At 28.8% G+C, this 22,399-nt stretch overlaps 1 protein-coding gene across 3 annotated transcripts; it reads left to right on the forward strand.

Annotated features, from left to right (window-relative positions):
- The first annotated feature begins 2,172 nt into the window (after nucleotides 1-2,172).
- On the forward strand, nucleotides 2,173-7,199 carry LOC115697707 (GATA transcription factor 24). 3 transcript variants are annotated; one of them, XM_030624832.2, is made up of 10 exons: nucleotides 2,173-2,752; nucleotides 3,026-3,112; nucleotides 3,225-3,364; nucleotides 4,123-4,233; nucleotides 4,344-4,458; nucleotides 4,584-4,643; nucleotides 5,796-5,861; nucleotides 5,935-6,009; nucleotides 6,339-6,419; nucleotides 6,705-7,199. In XM_030624832.2, the coding sequence occupies exons 1-10, from the start codon at nucleotides 2,477-2,479 to the stop codon at nucleotides 6,768-6,770; spliced, it is 1,077 nt and encodes a 358-aa protein (XP_030480692.1). In that variant the 5' UTR covers nucleotides 2,173-2,476; the 3' UTR covers nucleotides 6,771-7,199. The 3 variants fall into 3 exon arrangements, with proteins under 3 accessions (XP_030480692.1, XP_030480674.1, XP_060963233.1); XM_030624814.2 differs by having other exon boundaries at nucleotides 2,175-2,752; nucleotides 6,581-6,718; XM_061107250.1 differs by having other exon boundaries at nucleotides 2,176-2,752; nucleotides 6,575-7,199.
- Nucleotides 7,200-22,399: the final 15,200 nt, after the last annotated feature.

The raw sequence follows: 22,399 nt of genomic DNA on the forward strand, positions 1-22,399 counted from the left end.
TCCAAAGATACCTATACAATGCATAAACATCCATTTCCAACCAACAAATCACGGAAACAAACCAATAATTCAATTTATGCCATTAAAGCTCAAAGCTTGAGTTTCAAAACTCAAGCTTGCTTAAAACCAACATCAAGCAATAAAATCAGCTACTAGGGACTTCAATCAACTTAAACCAACCCTAGAATTCGAACCCTAGGTACTTCAAACCTTAACAGCCCCTAATTAACAATATCACCAATTCAACATAACTTTAAAACTTGAAAACTAAGAAGGGTTTCAATAGGGCTTACCTCCACTTGAACCTAGCTTGAATCCTTAGCTGAAAACTCCAAAATTCAGCAGCAAATTCCCTTAACCTTGCTGGTTTCGAAGGGGGAAAGGAGAAAGAAGAGAGAGTTCTTCTTATTTTGACTTTTCTTTGTTTTTTTTACAAAATGAGATAAATGAGGGATAAGGTTAATTCATGGCTGAAATAAACAAGCTAGGTGTCACTCCTTTAGGCAGCCACCTAAACCTTTACCAAATAAAATGACTAAAATGCCCTTAAGGTTATAACTTGGGTATTTCTAAAACTAGGGGTAAAATGGTCAAATCCCATAACCCCGATCAATCCCGATAATTTATTTTCTCTAAAATATTCCCCACTATGACATAGGGTTCTAAACTTACTCATGTGATCAATCTAGCCATCCATCGCATTTTCCGTTGTCGCCGAGCAAAAATTACAAAAATAACATATTACACAAATAAACTAGATAATACCCCTAGAGTTTAATAAAATCTCCGGAATTGAGAAATTATAACTCTAATATTTATTTCTAAATATTGGGGTCCACAATTAAATAAATTCATAAATAATAATAAAATAATATAATTTAGTGCTAATTGCCTTTACTAATCCACATACTAGAGCGGTCATTACATTATGTGCATTTGTTGAAGGCATTTTTTTGCCACGATTCGAGGGTGTGTATAAATGACAGATATGCTGAAGTTAGTAGAAATGTAGAGAACTTCCTTAAGTATCCTTGGGGCCTCCTCTCTTATTAGAATTTATTGTCTTCCACAGCTAAAAAAATGCAGCAACTTAGGCAAGATGTCGTGAAACACAGTACAAAACATGTCACATCATGACATCGCAAGATGTCGTGAAACATCACAAAAACAACAATTGCCTATATTTTGAAGTCCTTGGGAAAGAAATCGACAAAATGTCGCGAACATAGTCGTGAGATGTCGATAATAGGCGAAATTGCAGATCATCGTAAACATGGAAACTCAACCCGAAAAAAAATGAATCTAATTCCTAACAATCAATCATTTAAGACCCAAAACCCATTTAAAATCAAGTAGAAGATTAGAAATATACCTTCTTCTTGGTAATTTTGTTGTTTCTCGATTTTGTTGGGTTTCGCAATTTCGTTGTGTGACGTGGTGATCTCTGGTCGTGGGTCTCGTCGGTGTGGCTAGCTTTCAACTGGGTTACATCTGGTGGGATGGGAGTGGTGCTGCCGGTGGTTGTGGGTGAGTCTTGTCTGTGAGATTTAGAGAGAGAGAGGGAGAGTTAGGTGAGAGAGAGGGAAAATAGAAAGAGAGAGACTTTTCAAATGGAAAGGGTATTTTTGGGTTTAAGATTTTTTGGAGTATTATATTCCTATATTTTTAATGTAATTTGCACCCCATAAAATGATAAATACACCCCATTATTAAAAAAAAAATATTTAAATAATTTTTAAAAATTACTCTTAATATTTTTTTTTAATTTTTTTTCTCACATTATTTTATATTAATTTCAATACTTATTTTGATTTTATTTTCATATTTTTTTTCTAACTCACGTATATATATATATTTTTTTTAAAAAAATTCATATAATTTTTTATTCTAATTTTTTTGTCACAATATTTAAAATATAATTTATTTTTGTTTAATAGATATATTTTTTTTTAAGAATATGAATTAGAAGAAAAAAATTAAAAACACTTAGTACATATAAATTTTATATAAAATAAAAATTATTAAAATAGGATGTGTTTACAATTTTTAGGGTACAAATAAAATTTCCATATATTAAAACACCATACACCATTTTTAAGTATATTTAATTAAATTTCCAAAAAAAAAAAACTGTATTTTAATTTTATAAAATGAAAAGTTTCACTTCACAAATAAAAAAAATTGAGTCACGCCTCGCCTTGCAAATGCAAATCCAAATCCGAGTGCTAATTTTGGGTAGTTTTGTCTTTCCTCCCTATCCAATCCAATCATTGTTCCAACCACCTTCTTCTTCTTCTTCATGCTAGCTTCTTTTCACTTCACTTGGTCAATTTCTCTCTCTCTTCATGATTTCCCTCCTATGGAACAGGTTGCTGGAAACACTTGCTAATTATTAGGGTTTTGGTTTCTGTTAATTCTAAGAGAGCTTTCTTAGGGTTTCAAGGACAGCTGCAGTGGTTTTTTTTTTCTTCTCTACATGGCGGCTGCCAATCCACAACCTCTGCAAGCCCGACCATTTGAGGACCACATGCGGGGTCCTATACCTGTAGACGAAGACGATGACGAAGATGAGTATGAAGATGGTCGTAGTAATGATATCGATGATGCCATGGACGACTTGGAAGAGACCCATATGAATTCGGTCAACGTTGTGGCCAGCCATGGAGGTGTGGTTATGGCTTCCAGGACTAGTGAGCTCACTCTTTCTTTCGAAGGGGAGGTGTATGTTTTTCCTGCTGTTACGCCTGAAAAAGTATGTCACTTTCTCTCTGTATATTCAATTGTACTTCTCTCTGTCTCTCTTCATAGAGTAATTTGGTTTCGATGGTTTGCTTCAATGGTCAACTCCCCTCTAGACTGGTAGATGATTATGACTTTCACGTTCCCTAAAGATTAGGAGTACTGAAACTATTTAATTTCAAGCTAAAAATAAAGCACGTATAAGAATTTTTCTAGGAGTGGACTCCAGAATTGGAGGAAATACTTTGCCTTTCTCATTTTATTTTTGGGGATATTTTCACAATAGGTGCAAGCCGTGCTCTTGCTACTTGGGGGACGTGATGTACCAACTGGTATACCTACAGTGGAAGTGCCTTACAATCAAAATAACTGGGTAATTCAGATGCTATGAATGATTATTCAGACCATTATTGAAAGTAACAATGATTATTATTTTTTTTGTACCTACATCTATGTGTTTTGTGCCACATTCTTCTTTTCTTTAGGGTGTAGCTGTTGTCGACGCTCCAAAGCGCTCGAATCTTTCGCGAAGAATAGCCTCCCTTGTTCGGTTCCGTGAGAAGAGGAAGGAGAGATGTTTTGAGAAGAAAATTAGGTACACTGTACGTAAAGAGGTTGCACAGAGGTAATGTAGTACCAATTTTTACTTTGAATCAAATATGGAAATGAGTGTTTTCTTTTTCTTTACTTTAATGAGCCCAACACCGAGGTGGCGCCTTGAAAATGATTAATAGTTTTTATAATAATTATTAAATTAAAATATATAAGATTAACACCGCATGGTGGTGCTGCCACCATTTGTGCCCTTTAGCATTTATCTTACTTAATAGCATTTCGATACCTGAACTTACCTATTAGGTTTTGGTTCTCTGGTCTTGTTGTTTAGTTCAACTTCCACATTTTAAAATAAGTGTCATTATTATTATTATTATTTTGAGGATACACCTTCTAGGTTTGAGTAGATACTTAATTTTCACCCACAATTATTTCCCTGAACCCGAACTTTTGATGAAATAGTAGTTAGTTTCATAGTCCATACTGTAGAAGTAATCTGAGTAAGCTGCAGTAAATGTGATATAGCAATGTACATTTATTTTTCGTGATTTTCTGTTTGTAATTGTACAGATTTGGATTTGTATAATTGGGATGCTTTATCTGTTTCTAGACATTGATATTCTTTGATAATTTCTTCTTCCTCCCTCTCCCTCTCTCCAAACTTCTTTAGATCCAATGGAAGTGAAATTTCTCGTGATTTGTTGGTTATGATTTAGTTGAAATGTTCTAGATATAGAAGTTGCAATGCCAAAATCCAAATAAATTATTCACTGACTCCTTGGTAATCTGTTATAAGAGATCTCATTATTTTATTATTGGTCCTCCCAGGATGCACCGGAAGAATGGGCAATTTGCATCTTTAAAAGAAAATTCTGGAACTTCTGGCTGGGACTCGTCACAAACTGGCCCTCAAGATGGCACTATTCGTCCAGAAACTGTGTGAGTTCTGAGTTCAATAGAGTTCTATTTGATTTATCATCTTATTGAGTTTTTCTTGATGTCAAATCTTTGATTTTGGGTTTCCCTTATTTTGCTGCAATACTTTTCAGTTTGCGGAGATGTCAACACTGTGGTGTTAGTGAGCATAATACACCTGCAATGCGTCGTGGACCAGCTGGTCCTAGAACGTTATGTAATGCGTGTGGTCTAATGTGGGCAAATAAGGTTTGTGTATTTTTAAGACTGACAACCATGCGCTTACTCTTCTTGCTATTTCCACAAGATCATATTTTCCAGCCCACTTCATTAAATGATTATTCATTTTTTTCACCAGTTCATTGATTATACAGGGAACACTGAGAGATCTCAGTAAGGGGGGGAGAAACCTTTGTACTGATCTTGTAGAATCTGTAAGTATAACTATGACATTAATATTTTCCTATTTTTTTGCATATATGTTATCAATAAGTTGGAGCTGTTGTTTTTCATTGGAGATTGTTGATGTGGCTTCTCACAAAAGCTGAATTTCATGTCAGTCTAAGGTTTGTATCCAGATTTTTCTTTCTTTCTTTTTTTTTTTTTGGTGAAAAAACCGAATAAACTCAAGAGGGGTAGCTTGGTCAGACATGTGGTTTGCCCACAAGATCTGAGGTTTGAGTCCCTTCTGCATACCCACATAGCAATTGTTATAGTTTCCTGGTGTTTAGATCACTAATTGTTCATGATGCTCTTTCAACGGCCTTATGTTACACTTTACCTTGGATGGTGTGTTTTACTTAAAAATAGTGGGGAAGATTCTTCCCACATTTTCTTACATTGTGCATTTACAATGATTACATACGGTCTAGGTTCTTGAACTCCTTCAACAACCAGTGGTGCATGCCATATAAGATGCAATGAATTAAATATTCAATTTGTGTCAGGAAATGAAACTAAAAAGCTATTATAGAGGTTGCAAAGAAATATAAGATTTTTTGAAGGGGAAGAACGAAGAAGATAGTGCAGTAGTTATTTGAGATAAAGTGAGATACTGGGTAGCTATTTGGCTGTTTAATGTGAACGAGTTTAGAAATGTGCCTTTCTCTGAGATATTTAGAGGCAGGTTTTCTTGTAATGCTTTTGTATAGTTCCTGTTTGTGTTTAATTAGGAACTTTTGTTGACTTTTTAGGTTTCTTTGTAGTGTGGGTTTTTTAGTCTTTGTACACCCTGTTACTTGTATTATTATTAATATTACTGGGTAGCGGTGTTTTGCTTTAAAAAATAAAAAGATTTAGGGGTTAGAAGATAAAAATGACTTTTTAATATATTATCTTTGAGTTTGTCTAGAAGCTGAATAAGTTGCAATCTATTAAAAGCAATGAATCAAATGTAGGTAATAATAGTGAATTAATTTTGTTTCTTATTTTGTTCAGCTTGGATTGAGAATTGAAGAAAGTGACAAGAATCAGTTTGGTTGTAGTAATTACTAATGTATTAGTTTTCGACCAATGCAAATCTTATGTGACACATTTCATCTTCAAATAAATATTATTTATTTTATATATTTCATTTCATATTGTAGGAAACACTACTTGATGTCAAGCCTTTGGTTGTGGAAGGAGAATTTTCAGGCAACCAGGATGAGCATGTATAGCAGCTAGTTTATACCTCCCATTGAAATGCTGGTGTTATTTTTCTAATGTGATTTATGGCACATGCAGGGAACTTCTGCTGAAGATCCTTCTAAGATAGTTACTGAAGGTTACAATGACCGTTCTGTCAACCCTGCCGAGGAAGTATGTTTGAACTTTCCTTTTACCTTCACCTATCTTATGTAATCTGGTTTTTGCTGGTGTTTGTTTTTTTCCCTATGAAGCATTGATTTCTTGAGTGAAGCTCATATATTTTTATCTTATCTTATTTTGATAGCAATACACACGCTCTAATTGGTTTCCTAGTCATTCATCACTTACATAGTATTTTGCGGTGCTCTGCGATAGAGTATGAATTACTGCTGTAGTATTAAGTAACTTAGAAAATTATTAAATTTGAGCTAGCAGAAAATTATTGTAGTGTTTTTTTTGGGTTTTATTTTGTTAAATAAATATTAATTTGCTGTGTACAGGATTTACATGGAGCCACTGAAGATTTTGCAAATACCTTGCCCATTGGAATCATGCATTCTTCGGTCAACGATGATGATCAGGTATATATCTGCTGTTGGTAGTGAGGTTTAAGAAATGTATGTTGTATAAGCTGTCATAGCAAATACTCTTATAAGTTCGACTTCGATTTATTAAAAAAGTGCTGCTGGTTTGTGTTTTCTCTCTTCCTCTCTCTTTGATTACACTCTTCCTGAAGTAATAGATAGATAGGCTGATCAATATACTCGAAAAAGTGGAGTCATCACAGCAAGACCCGCATTCAGTATTGCGTAGAGCAATTTGAATGATAAAACAGCTCCTTAATGTTGAGGTTTTGGGATCTGCAGGAGCCTCTGGACGAGCTTCCTAATCCTTCAGATACGGACATAGACATCCCGACTAACTTTGATTAGAAGGTGATGATTGTTCTTTTGAGAATGATGTCAGGAGATCTGGATAGTAGTTGAGCGATCACATTTAGCACATCGCTCGTGTTATTATTGTGCAGCGTACATGTCATAGTAAAAATAGTCATTACAGGGAAAATTGAAGGATTAAGTTGGCTTAACTACAGATATATCTGGTTCATGTTCAAATTCAGCGATCTTTACCATTCAACGATACGGCTACTTCTAGCTGACATTAGAATATGGATGGATGGATGGAAAGCATCCTTGTGTCCATTTTGTATGTGTGTAAGTTTGGTAGAAGATATACATGAGTGCTTATCTTACCATTTTTAAAATGTAATTTTTTTAGGGATATTTTGTGTTCTTTTTCATTTCATTGTATAATTCGTATTGTATACATATATATAAATATATTGCAGTAGCTGATTCAAATGGTCGAGGGTACATTCAGCTCAGCAGGTGAGTGATAGATAGTGAGATTATTATTATAACGAATAAGACTCTAGGAGGCCTATCAGATTGGCATGGTTGGCAAATATGTGCCTGTAGTTAAGTCTTAGTGTATAATTCGTATTGAAGGGATTGTTTCTCTTATAGGGAAATACTGCTAAATTATAACATTTATATTATCATATGGGGTTTTAAACAATTTTACTTTTGCAAAGTTTTTTTCTTTCGAAAATATGGCTTCCAAAGGAAAACTACCCCTTTACAAAAAAAAAAAAAAAAAAAAGAAAAAGAAAAAAAGATCACCCAGACAGAGGCGGTCTCCTTCGTGGTGCACTAACAGCAAGTGTGAATTCTCCAAGTCCAACCAACGCAAAATCACCGTTGTCAGCAATCTCAAACAACTAGCAGAAAGATCTCAACCCGAAAATCCATAAACAAAGAGCCTAAACTATAGTTTTTGAATTTCTAAACCAATGTTTTATTTAGAATTCAAATTAAGATAAAAAAAAAAGTGTTAATATAGACTTGCCCCCCAAATTTCAAATCTAAATCTCAAAGAAATAAATGGAGAGCCTCCATGAACGCCGATGAGAGAAGAACTAGCAAGAGAAGACCTTCATGACTAAATATTTTGAGATTTTTTTTTAAACAATTTGATTTTGTTTCCCGTTTTTACTGTGATTATTTTGTTTATTAACTGTTGTTGTTTGTTTTCATTGATTCACATATTAGTTAGTGGAATTTGTTTATATAATTTTAGTTTATTTTGATAATTTTCAAAAAATTGGAATAAAAAGGATTACAGTGAATTTTTAGGTATTATAATGAAAATAGTAAGTGTTTAATTTTAATATAAAAATATGTTGTTTTCAGTGATGTTTGTTTTACGTTGTTATCTATAATTTTGAAAGAAAAATAACGTAGATATAACAACAAATGCAATTTTTTTCATAAGAATAAAAAGTAATGAAATCAAGAGATAGGTTTGATAACCATAAAGTCACAATATTTTGACTCATACCATCTAATGATCAAATTATTTATTCACTAGTAAGATCAATCTTTTCATAACTTGTAAAATTAAAAAACATAAAAAATTGAAAAAGTTGAAAATAACTAAATAAAAACTACAACATATCTAAGAATAATAAATAAATTATTTTGTTGATGTTGGGAAGCTTTTTTTGCAATGTTTTTGCAACATTTATATAAAACCATGTTATTATAAATTTTTTATGAGTTATTTACACCTATCTATTCAATGTGTTGATTAGAACCAAAATATGCAACCAAACTGAAAACGATAATTAAAAAAAAAAAGTCGTTTTTTGTTGTTGAGAAGTTGGTTTGTCGTTATTTCCCTAAGATAATAGGTTGATGTCTAATTTTGCAAATTGGAATAAACTAATTTGTTTTACATTGCTATAAAGTTATTTATTAGTTGTTTACACAATAATTAACTAACAAATTGTGATAACACAAAAAATTGCTTGTTTAAATTAAATCTCATATTAACATTAAATTTTAGAGAATAAAATTATACAAATACTGGTGCAGATCAACCAGAAATGGGATGAGAACAAAAATTATGTTGGCTTTCAAGTTTGGAAATTGGTTGGAAGGTATTGCAAGTATAAAGAAGTTGTACACAAATGGTTGCAACAACTACAATATAACTATGGAACAGCATATATACAACTACAATATGAAGTGAATAAAGGTTACCCACCACTAAAAAACAAAATGATTACAACAAATGTAGGCACAAAGGGCACAACAAAAAAACTTGCCAAAAATACACAAAAAAAATACTGAGAAAAACTCCGGATACAAAGTTGAAATACTTTCAAGCAAAAACATACATTAATTCTAGTTTTTCTTTAAAAATGGTTTTCTGATTTGAGTATTCATTAGGTACAAAAAGATTTAACGCATATAATAGTATACTCGGTCGGGTACCAACAAGAATGAGACGTACTAGAATTTTTAAAGACATTATAGTGTTGCCTCTAATCGAAAAAATCAAATCTTGAAGGCCAAGAAAAAAAAAATGAACGCTGCATGGGAAACAAAAAACCACAACAAATACAACAAATATTAACAAAATGGCACGACAGAAAAACGAGTAGAAACATGTCGCAAACAAATTGAAAACACCACTACAACACCTACAAAACTACTAAACTAATACATTTATTACATGGGCAATAATTTATTAGTTATTTCATATTTTCATTTGATTACTGATTAAAAATTACTTGTAACACTAAAATATTGAGGATTATTAATATAGTTATTACATGCTTAAAACATTCTAATATTTAATATTTGATATTGTTTATTAAGTGATATACATTATATGCTGATTTGAGAAATGGGTAAAGAGAAGAAAATAGGCACTAGAAAGGAAATTACTTAAAAAAAGAATTAAAAAAACTTGAACAATATGAATTACATGCAAATTAAATTTTTAAAAAAGTTGTTAACAAAGATAGTTTTGTAAAAGTTGTTTTGATGTCGCGTTCCTATCAGATACATTTTAAGGTTACATGTATTTGGTTGATGGCAAGTTGCCATTAAGTTGAAACATGATTAATTGAAAACATTAAATGTTGTTTTGAGATTGTTTTTAAGTTATTTTCCTACAGTTAATTTTTATCAGATAACATCATCCTAAATATTGAACAACAAAGATTAAAGAAACGATGTATTTAGAACTACAAATGAAAGAAACAAGTGAATATTGTATGTATTTAGAATTACCAAATATCATGGGGAGAATAAAACAGTTACTTTGGGGGTTTTTTTTGAAGGAATGGATTAGGAAAAGAATTCAGGGGTGGGATGCTAAGTTACTACCACGAGCTGGTAAGGAGATTCTTTTTAAAAATAGTAGCTCAAAGCTTGCCAAATTATGCTATGAGTGTTTTCTTATTACTAATTTTAGTTTGTAGTGAGATGGAGAGATTGGTGAATAATTTTTTGTGGAAGTCTTCTTCAAGTAATGAAACAAAAAGGATACACAATGGATGAGTTACGATCATTCGAGTTCTCATAAAAATAAAGGTGGTATTGGATTTAGACACTTGAGAGACTTTAATATTTCTTTACTTAGAACATAAGCTTAGAGACTCATAACTAAGTGCGATACTATCCACAATGGTCTTTTTTAGATGCAAGTTTGGGTAGTAATCCTAGTTTTGTTTGGCATGCGTAGTATTATGAAATCTCAGTCTATGGTGAGAGGGGGTTTAAGGCATCAGGTAGGGTCCAAAATGGCAATTAGTGTGTTCTGGGATCCTTAGTTGCCAGATGAGCATAATCCAAGAGTGAGTACTAACCATCCTACTTTGGTGGATACAATGGTGTCTAGTCTTATGATACCAGGAGAAATTACATGGGATGAGGAGGTAATTTTAGATTTATTTAATACCCGTGATACATGGTTAATTTTGAATATTCCTTGTAGTGCAACTCAGTTAGATGACACATAGGCTTGGGGAGAGAAAAGTCTAGGCACTACACAATTAAAACTGCTTATAAACTATTCCAAGAAGAGAAGGAAGATCATTTTATGGCTGATAAATTTGGTTTTCTGAAATAACTGTGGCAGTTGAAAGTGCCTCCAAAGGTTAAAGATTTTCTATGGAGGGCAGTCTCAAGTTTTTTTCCAACAAAATTTCAATTGAGAATCAAAAAGATGGAAGTTGACACTTATTGTTAATGGTGTCTTATAGCACCTCAAACTACTAATCATGTGTTAGTTGAGTGTGCTTTTGTGCAAGATATTTAGAGTAGTTTTGGTTGGTGATATCAGGTGGCCATAATTCCAGTTTTGGAGCTTGGTTACATGATCTTTTCAAAAATATGGCAAGGAGAAACACGTTGAAGTGGCCATGCTATGTTAGTCAATTTGGGGAATCCAGAATAGTCTAGTTTGGAAGCAAAAAAATACTTTAGTTTTGTAAATCATAACGGCAGGAGCTGTCACTCTTCAACATTATTGTACTGCTCAGGCTTCTAATGAAGTCTCTATGGATTCGTTGGAACCAGTAGTTGGTCTTGAGAAATGGACGAAACTGGATTTAGAAAATCATATAGTGAACATGGATGCTGCACTTTTTGTTGAAACAAGATGCTATAGTTTCGCTTTCGTCATTAGAGATAATAATGGCAGCTTGTTGGAGGCATAATCGATGCAAAAATCAGGTGCTCCGCATCCTGAAGTTGTAGAAGGTATCAATCTCAAAGAAGCTCTAAGTTGGTTAAAGCAACAGTCGTGTAGGAAGGTGGTGCTCGAAACTGATTATTTGGTATTGGTTCAAGCAATTTGTCATCGCTTGACTGCTGGCAGTGCACCAATGCTCTCTAACTTTGGGAGGATTGTTGAGGATTCTAAGAGTTGATGTAGACTCTTCCTTTAGTTTCTTTGTGTTTTGTAAAATAATCTGCCAATAAGGTAGCTCATTGTTTAGCAAGGTCATCTTATTTTATCTCTAATCGTATGTTTTATAGGAGTTATGTTCCAATATTAATGATGCTTATTACATAGAAAATATAAATTGACATTTTTTTAAAAAAAATACCTCCATAAGGTAAAGACAATATTTATACTTTTTATGTGATTTTAATTACCAAAATACCACTTACACTATCATCACTTACACACTCAAACGATGGTTGTAAGGTGGTTGCTGCGTGATTGCGCGGTGGTTGCATCAGACAAAGATTTCAATTAGACGATGGTTGCAGGGTTGTTGCTAGGTGGTTGGCCGAATGTTGCATCATACGAAGGTTTCAATCAGACGAAAGTTTCTGGGTGGTTACTGGGTAATTGGCGGACAGTTGTATCAGACGAAGGTTTCAATCAGATGAAATAACTATTAGCAAAATGTTTAGGCAACTGTAATGCAACTGTTGTGAAACATTAAAAATCAGATAGTGTTTCCACGTAGGTAACTCTATCTACATGTCTCTTAATGATTTAATATGAAAAAATTCACCATTAAAAATTTGGAAAACAACAAAAATACACCAAGATAATTATTTTACTATAGTATTGATGTAATTTTTTTTTGGATTATACTTGAGTTAGATTGTTTGGGAATTCCAGTTCAACTTTTTGAGATCTTCCTTTCATGGATCTAAAAATTGAAGTTAGGACATTAGTTTTATGCAAATTAAACTGGATTTCCAATTGATTTTAGTTTCGTAGTAGTTTTTCTACACCTTTTTTATGAATTCGAAGCAGTCCCTGTTTTGATTGATTTTGGTCGTCTTCTCAGGTGAAGTCGCTGGAATTAAAGGTGGTTCTCTTTCTGATTGAATTTTGTTTCGGTTGCATTAGGTTGCTGCGTAGTTGCGCGATAGTTGCCCAAGAAGCATGGATCCTAGGTTGAAGGTGTATAAGTGGTATTTGTGTAATCTTTTTTATTTGGGCTGATATTTGTTTATTTGGCTAGCTGAAAGTATTTTTGTAGGTTGCATTAGGTTGCTGCGTTTCGGTTGCATTAGGTTGCTGCGTAGTTGCGCGATAGTTGCCCAGGAAGCATGGATCCTAGGTTGAAGGTGTGTAAGTGGTATTTGTGTAATCTTTTTTATTTGGGCTGATATTTGTTTATTTGGCTAGCTGAAAGTATTTTTGTAGTATTGTTATTTTTTTTTTTTGGTTAAAACTGAAAAAAAAAAAAAAACTTTTTTATTTTATCTAGTTTAATAAAGCTTTTACCTTATTCAATAATAGAAAAAGAAAAAAAGCATTTAGTAATTCAACAATTACACTATATTCTCATTTTGGTTATGTGAATTGGAGAGTATAATTATAATCTCTTAATTATCTTTAATTATACTGTGTAATTACTCCTCAATTATACGTTACTGTGTAATTACGTACTAATCAAACTAATATGCTAAATTTTGTAATCACTTCTAATTACACCTAAATTCAATTCTATTATCACTTTCCAAACACGCCCTAAAGAAATTATTTAATTATCTCCAATTAACACAAGTTCAATTCTACCATCACTTTTCAAACGCAAAGAAGAGTTTCATGGTGCATGATAGAAAAAGTAATGAAGGTGAATTGTGTTTTTATTTTAATTATTAAACATGAAGGTGAATTATGTTGTGAGCCACGAATTGTGGGAAAGACTAAAGAGGTGGACTAAAGTCATGGAAGCCACAAATTTTGAGAGCTTTTTGTAGATGCAACTTTATGGGTCTTTGATTCTTCTTCTTTTTTTTTTTTTTGAAATGGAGTCTTCGATTATTCATTATTCCATCTTTTTATCATAGCGAATAAAAGGCCGGCAGACTTTACATGAAAAAAAAAGTAAACAAAACTCAAAAAAATCTATAAAGTGACACGCATTTAAAACGAATAGAACATTTGGGTTAGATGTTTGTTGACAAACGTATTAATGTAACTTTGGAAACAATATTTCATTCTCTTGGACTTGGATTTTATACCCCCTTTCTTTTCCTCCGTACGGATCCACCAAGCTTTTATTTTAGAAACATTGTTAGGTACTATATATAGTGTTCATCACTCTAATGAGATGATATTACTTATAAATTGTATTAGCAATTTTTTATAATCAATATTAAAAACTCAATACAATTAATATTCTAGTCTATCAATAACATAGTCGATCGTCAACATAAAATCTCTACTTAAAGGAGATGGTCGGGGTCTTTATATAGATAATCCAAAAGTATATATGGTATTAAAAAAATCTATAAGTAAGCTTCTACCGATGAGGATCTACTGAGAACTTTATATCGAGATAGATATATTTGTTGAGAATGGTGACCTTAAACCCTATTTTTTAGAATTACGTATAATTATATAGTATTTTACATACTATTTCTTATCTAAAGAGATCTATTGTTATTTAATGTAAATATTAAGTATAAATATATATATATAGATATATTTATATATATGAGATTATGTATATAAGAGAATTTAATTTAAGAAAATAACAAAAATTAATTGTCTGTGATAATATTAAAAGTGGGAGCTAACTTTTATATATATTAGTTAAGATTATCAACACACTTTACTTAATATCTTTGGTAGAACAATCTATCCAGATTGGTAAGTGTACAGTCAGGAATAGGTATGCCGAATTAATACTAGATCGTATAAGACTAGGAACACAATGAAATATAGAACTTCTTTTGGATCTGAAAAAAAAAAAACTTATTAGTGTAGGTAATCGGACTTCCAAATTCTCTCAACTCTCTTTAAATAGATTTATTGTGTTTACAGAATGAGTAATGAGCTTGGAAACTGAGACCCTATATTTATATTTATATAGGTGACACATCTCATCAAAATCTTTGCCACAATCTAATTTGGACAACTAAATAGTTTTGATCATATTTAGAATATTTTATCAATTGAACTAAATATTAACTTTTGAATAAAATAATTAGAATTAATATAATTAATAATTCTAATATTAGAAAATATGAATATGTTACACTGATATGGAATCCACATTTCTTTAATTGAAACTAGACTAAATATTCATTTAAGTATTAATAGAGGTACTTAAAAATAGAGGAGTAATTTTCTATTGTGAATGAAAATTTTATCTATATATGACTTACAGAAATTTTTGTTAGACTATTAAGGACACTAATTCACATATAAAAAAAAATAATTAAACAGGTTAATAGACGAAGATACCTAACTCTACTTATGAATATTTAGTGGAAGATCATAACCCATACAATGAATAAAATATTGGTCACAATTTTATAAAATTAGTTGATAAAATGTCTATATAACTTCTGTTTTAACTGTATCTAATTCTCTTGCCCCTTTGTCGATTCTTGTAGATTAAGCCATGAGCAAGGCTTCAATTTGAGCAATCATATATGCATCTTTTCTGGTTGTTATAGATGTTACAAAACATCGTATTAGGAAATAATCCATTGAAAATAGTCTCAATGTGATCTTGTGTGGATTAAACATGGCCAATAGTAGCAAGAAAATCAACAAGATTCTTGATCTTGAGGAGATAGTCATTGAGGAAATCTACTATCTTGCGCAACTGTATCTTATAAATATTGATATTAGGGCAGTATAATGTTCATTGAGGGGGCTCCATATCTGAACAATTGTATGAAAACCAATCATACAATATGTAGTTTTCTTGGCATCGATGATAACAACCAAGAAACAAGGAGGTTGTCTTGTTATTCTCAATCTTCGAACTCAAGGTTGACACGATTAGCTCATTCATCTATTGTGATGAACTTTGGCAAAGCTCTAAGAAAATCAAAACATTTGTGGAGTTGTCTACCTTTGAGTGAAGCAAGAATTTGGTGGCGTCGTGGAAGAGAATTATGTTTATCCAATCGAATCAAAATAGAATGAGTGAAAGAAACAGAAGATTGATGTTTTTGGTAGAGACACCATAGAAGAACTTGGTGTTTTGAGAGAAGCATTAGTTTGGGACGAATTCTCCATGATTGAAGGGTAAACGAAAAAGCTCTGATACCATATAAAAAATTCAAAGAATGAATTTGAGAGAAATAATAAATTGTATTAAGTGGAGAAAATGTTTACAAAGTAACTTATATACAAAAGCTTGGTTACATAATTAACACTAATAAAACACTTAACTAACACCTATTAAAGCTTAACAACTATAACTAACTAGTAGTTAGTTTTATCAATCTAATTATTTACAATATTATTCCTAACACTTTACTTTACCAAGTTCTATAAATAGAATCTTAAATGGACAAAGACAACATCAATAGATTTTTTACAAGAAATTTTGTATCTTCTTCTCTCTTTTTAATGTGTGCCGAACCAAGGGTTCATTTTCTAAAAAAAAAAATATTTATACTCGAAAATACAAAAGTATAGATAAATTTCCCCATTAAAAAATGAGACCACTCAACTTTTTTTATAAGTGCAAAATATAATTTAGAAAACAACTGATTATACAGGCAATACCCAAAAACACACACTTTAAATTTGGTGTGAATTATAGACTAATTTGGAAAATACTTTTTGTAGTAATATTTATGCAAGTAATTACTGCAAAATGGTGACAACATGATACTAATTTTTGTGTAACTAAGATCACTTTTATTAGTCTCAACCAAAAAGAATAATTGTGTGACTAAAAAACATAACATTTAACTAAGTTATCACTCGAGATATTTAAACAGTCGAAAAAAATAAATAATATATAAGTGATTAAAAAATTAAAAATATTAAATATTTATGCTATAAATACGTTCTACCTTAATATTTATGCCACAAATACGTTCTACCTTCCTAATTTTTCAGAGAATTACAAGATACTTTCGTTTTTCTAATTATTAGGAGCCTGTTTGGCTGTGTTTTCAGTTTTTAGTTTTTAGAATTGTTTTCTCAAAAGTGAGAATAAAAAACAGTTTTTGTCATTTTAAAAATTTAATAATGTTTGGCAGAAATGTTTTACAACTATTTTTAGAGTTTTTTTTATTAAAAAGAAAAATTAATATTTTAACACCATACCATGACATGAACTCATCTGGATCCAGGTTCGGGTATGGTTTCGGATTTAGGATCCGTATGTGAGTAAAAATATAAAATATAAGATGTTAGATAAAAAAATTATTTTTGAAAATTAAAAACAACATTTTGATGTTTTCTATTTTCTAATTTTCTAAAACTTAATTTTTAAAAAACTATTTTTAAAAATTTTTACTAAACAACCCCTATTAATTTTTAAAAACTGTTTTCAGTTTTAAAAAATAGAAAACAGTTTTAATTTTAAGTTATAGCCTCTAAGTAATTTATTTTATGTATAAATCAATTAAATTAGTAGCCTTTTTTTTATTTATTTATTTTTTTTTTAAGGAATTGAATTAGTAGTATAGTTGAACACCACAAATATAAAAAGGCGTATATCCAATCCAACATCAACCTTTATTCCCCCTTTTTCTATGGCATATATAAATATAATAAAATCAATTTCCATTCACCTTTTAACTCTCTAGGCCGTAGGTTTGTTTTCAATTTGTGCCACGAATATAAGATAAAAACAAAACAAAAAAGCGTACATTTTCCTTTCACAATATACATTACAAAATATTTACATTAAAAACCAAAAAAGAAAAGAGAAAGAGAACCAAACAAAAAAACAAGAATCAAATATTGGAGGATGATTCAAATATTTGTTAGATTATTTTTTCTTATAGTAGTAATTAATTGTTTAAATTATTAAAAAATTTCTAAAAATTTATAAATGATCTTATATAATTAGACACAATTTTCCATATATGTGGTGTATTTAATTGGTACTACTTATGCAGGAGGAATTAAAGAGAGTAAAGAAAATGATGGTTGTAAGTATTTTGATGAGATTTGGAGTTAATATTATAATATCTATCTATCTATTTATATAATTCTGAAACTAAAAGATGTCAAGATTTTATTTTTCTATATTATCTTATTTTTTACTTTTTTATATATTTTAGATTTAGGATGACATACTCAATAACAATATATGTTTAAAAAATATATGGTATACGTTATTTTGTAAATTATAAGTAACATATTAAATTGTTCATTTTTATTTGTATCAAAATTACTAACTTTTATTTTTTTTTCAGCTAATTAATTTAGTGTTACCCAATTAATATATGTACAAAAGTATGTGGCTCTCTATATTTTTCCTTTCTATTGTTCAAATTTTGTGAGAATTTCATATTTATGTCATGAAAAATTAAAATTATTTATTAAGCTTACTTTTTAAAAAAAACCATATTGTTTAGAAAGTATAGTAGGTCTACATATACACTATAAATAAATCTTGTAATTTTCTTTTTTTATTTGTGCAAAAATTTATATCCCTCTCCTTATTAGGTAATTGATAAAATCAGTCTTACCTAATTAATTAATTATAATTTTTTAAATTCATTTAATTTATAGTTTGTAATAATATATATTATAATTTATATATTCGGAACACTTCTTAATGGGTAATACCCATTGATAGAAACTGAAAAAAATTAATAAGGTAATAATCCAATAACCTTTTTATGGCAAGTTTCTAAAAATTATTTTTTTTTTTAAAAAAATTATATTTATTTTTTATAAAATTGGAAATAATAATTACAACTAATAATTTGAAAAAAAAAATATAAATTATTTTTAAAAATTAATTAAAATTACTACTTTATTATTTTATGAAATTATGAGTTTATTAATAATTTATTATTGTAAAACTAAAAAATCATTTTCATGTATATTAATGTGTTTTTTTTTATTAGAAGAATAGGAGCTTGATTGTGGAATCCCATTGTCTTAATATTATTCATATTCTTAAAAATAAAACGCTACAATACTTCTTAGTTCTTACTTAGGCTATCATTGTTAGAAAAATATTATTACCATCCAATGATTTTTTTTATATTACCATGAATCATTCTCCTAGAATAACTAATGAGGTGTTGTTCATTATTTATATTTTTAGGATTAGAAGATGATAATCTTGTCTAGGGATCAAATATAATTTTTTGTGCTGAAATTATTGTGTTGGCAATTGCCATTATTCAATAATGTTTATGACATTTTTTTCTTCCTTCATTTTTTTTTGTTAAAATTTTCTTCATTGGTTTTATTTTTATAGATTTGGTATGCTCAAGTATTTTTTTAAAAAATAAAAACATATAAATAATTGTTAATTATTATAAAATTAAAGATTTTAGGTTTAAAAAAAAATCTTATACATTTTATGTGTATTACAGTTTAAAGCTTAAAATTATTATTTTTTTTTATTTTCAGTAATGCAATTTAGAATTCTAGTATGAAGAAATTTTATAAAAAGATAAATATATATTTTTTTTCTTTTTAATCTTTAAAATGATTTTTATTAAAAAAAAATAGTTTGTTAATTTTTTTTAGTATGTTTTATTTTTTTAAATAACAATTCCATTTATAAATTTTTTATTTCTATTAATAGTTTTATCTATTTTAGGAATATAGAAAATAACAAAATAGGAAATATTAATTTTTTAATATTTAATTAATGATTATAAATATCAACCATTAGATATTTGATCCAATGGTGAAGAATAAAATACCCATACATGGGTAATACCCATTAAGAACATACCCTTATATATTCTTATAAAAAAATATATATATAATTATATTTCTTAAATTTGTGAGAGCGAGTTTCATATTATTTTCTCTTTAAAAAAAAGTACATGATTCTTTGATAAGTTTATTTTTTGTGATAATCTCACATTATTTAAAAATGATAGTGAGTCTTCACATATACATTATAAATAAATCATTTTGTTTATTATTTTTATTTGTCTCAATTAATTTGTTATAATTATTGAAATTCATTCATTTTATAGTCTGTAATAATATAGGGATTAGAAAAACATAAAAAACAATAAAAAAATTTACAAAAATACGGTTATGCAGAATTTTAAATATTTTTACGGTTTTTAAGATTTTATTTACATAAAATATGTTCTTTTGATTTTTTTTTTATGTTGTGCTCTTGTTATTTTGTAGTTGGTTTTTTGTTATTTGTATGTTACTTTTTTTTATGCTGCTTAAATGTTGTTTTTCTATTAGTTTCATGTATTTTATTATTATTTTAGTGTTATTTTTATAAATACTGTAAAAATATAAAAAAAAATCTTTAATTATAAATGTGTAAAAAGTTTGTCAAAAATAGTAGTTTATGTAAATTTTTCAATAATATATATATTTTATAGTCCATAAAGTAAAGTGTAAATAAATTTAGTTGATGTTTATATTGTTTTTCATTTTGTTTAAAAAAAAATTGTACCAATAAAACAAAAGTTATTTGATTCTTTCTTTACTTTTGAAAAATCTCACATGGTTTATGTAAAGTTAAAGTGCGAGTTTCTCATAAGAATGCACAAAATTAAACATAAAAGATTACACAGTCTAATATTTATATGGGTAATATTATTTAGACTCTGTGTTTTATAAAAGCTACCAATTGGACTCTCTATTTTGTTAAATGATAAAATAGATCCTGTATTTTCTAAAATAGTACAAATAGGACCATGAACTGATTTTTTGTCAAAATAAAATTTAATAATAATTCGATCTAAATGTATTTTATGACAAACCTGTTTATATTTTCTGTATCTGCTTGTGTTAGAAATTATCTTTAAGTTAGTTATATTTTAAAAAAAAAAGTTGTCGAAAATTAAGCTCAGGGTCTTATGTTTACAATTTTGGAAAATACAGGGTCCATTTTGTCATTTAACAAAACAAAGGGTCTAATTTATAACTTTTGTAAAATACAGGGTCCAAAATAGTATTTGCTCTATTATATTTATATTTATACACATATATAAATTGTGGAGGTTTAAGTTGTTACATACTTTTTTTTTTGAGAAAATTTGTTACATACTTTTAGTTGTTGAATCATTATTGAATAGTTATGATTAATTTAAAAATTAATAAAATATATAATCAATAAATTCGTTACTAATAAAATAATAATAATTAATAAATTAACTGTAACTTGATAGTAAATTGTTTTTATTTTATTTTTATAAATAAAAAATAAAAATATTTATAAATGTTAATTACTAAAAATGTTTGTAATTAATTTATTTAAAAATAAATTTTTTTACCTATTAATAACATGTTATAATAGATTAGAAAATAATTAGTCATAACTATTGAATAATTACTCTACTAGTTATATATAGGGCTATAAATTTTGGGGGAAAAATACCAAATATGAAAGTAGGTATTTTCTTATAAACATATGGGGATCATTTGAAGTAAGTTTATATGGTGGCTACCTGTACATGAGGCTAATATTTGTTAGAAAGATATATGAATGACACTTTAAGGTACTTAATATTATATATATATATATATATATATATATATAATTAAGTGTTTATGATATACTCAATGTTATTTATTAATTAAATTTTGAGATTAAATTGTAGGATATATTTATTTAACATGGTGTTTGACAGTATAACTCTAATCTAAGCTTGTAAAAAAATTGTGAGAAGTAATTAATTAATAGGAGATAAACAAATATTGATCACCAACCTAATAATAAACAAATATCTATGGCGGGTTAATTCTCATATATATTAAAATATATACATAGTTTAAAGTATTATTTAAGCTAAGAAGAAATTTATTGATGGAATATTTTTTAATGGGTATTACTAATTGATAATTATTAAACAATTTAACTATAAATATTAATTTTAAAAAATATTAGATTATTAGATTTTGATCCAATAATAAAAAATAAAAGAAAATTTTGAATTTTTATATTTAATTTAGCAACTTAATAAAAAAAATATATAAAAATATCACTTTTTACACTATATTAAATATATGTTTAGGCTAATTAGTAATTTTTCCTCCTAAATTTTGACATGTACTAAATCGTGCCCCCTGAACTTTTTGGGCTGTTAGAAATTTCCCCTAAACTATTGAAATTGTTAAATTTAAGGACTTTTGTCTAATTTCATTTGATTTTACTGTTCCCAGACTTTGATATCTACCAAATCATGCCCTTCAAATTTTGATATGTACTAAATCATGGCCCTTGAACTTTAATCCATGTTAGAATTTTTTTACTAAAATTAGACAAAAGTCTTTAAATTTAATAATCTCAATAGTTCGGGGGAATTTTTAACAGCCAAAAAAGTTCAGGGGACACGATTTAGTACATGTTAAAGTTCGGGGGGAAAAATTATTAATTAGCCATATGTTTATATATACAAAATACTAAGTTAAACTCAACTTTTTTTTTTGTCGAAAAATATTTTTTTTTAATTTTTTTTTCAGCTTATGTAAACCCCAACTCATATATATAATGAAAAATAAGAGATTTTCTTCATTACATAAAAAAAACTAAGCATAAAAACTTAAATTTTCATAATATTATCTATAAATAGGTAATACTCATTAAAAGTCCACCCATATATATTTATATAAAAATAAAAATATGACATTATTCATTAAGAACATAAGTAGTATTTGTAAAAAGAGAAATATATGTACCGTACGTGTGAATAATTTCCTTGGGAATTTTTCATGTGTATAGCTTTGGAACCGCGACGTTTGCATTTATAATAAACTGATGAATTCGAATAAAAATATGGGTCCACTACAATTGACTTTACAGTTT

This window comes from Cannabis sativa, chromosome X (genome assembly GCF_029168945.1).
Source record: "Cannabis sativa cultivar Pink pepper isolate KNU-18-1 chromosome X, ASM2916894v1, whole genome shotgun sequence".
In the NCBI taxonomy this organism is placed as follows: Eukaryota; Viridiplantae; Streptophyta; class Magnoliopsida; order Rosales; family Cannabaceae; genus Cannabis; species Cannabis sativa.

Bases quoted from the DNA above. Each gene is read 5' to 3' on its own strand.
- LOC115697707 (XM_030624814.2), top strand. From the start codon at position 2,477: ATGGCGGCTGCCAATCCACAACCTCTGCAAGCCCGACCATTTGAGGAC. The intron at 4,234-4,343 runs GTGAGTTCTGAG...AATACTTTTCAG, and splicing joins ACTATTCGTCCAGAAACTGT to TTTGCGGAGATGTCAACACT. The intron at 4,644-5,795 runs GTAAGTATAACT...TTCATATTGTAG, and splicing joins GTACTGATCTTGTAGAATCT to GAAACACTACTTGATGTCAA.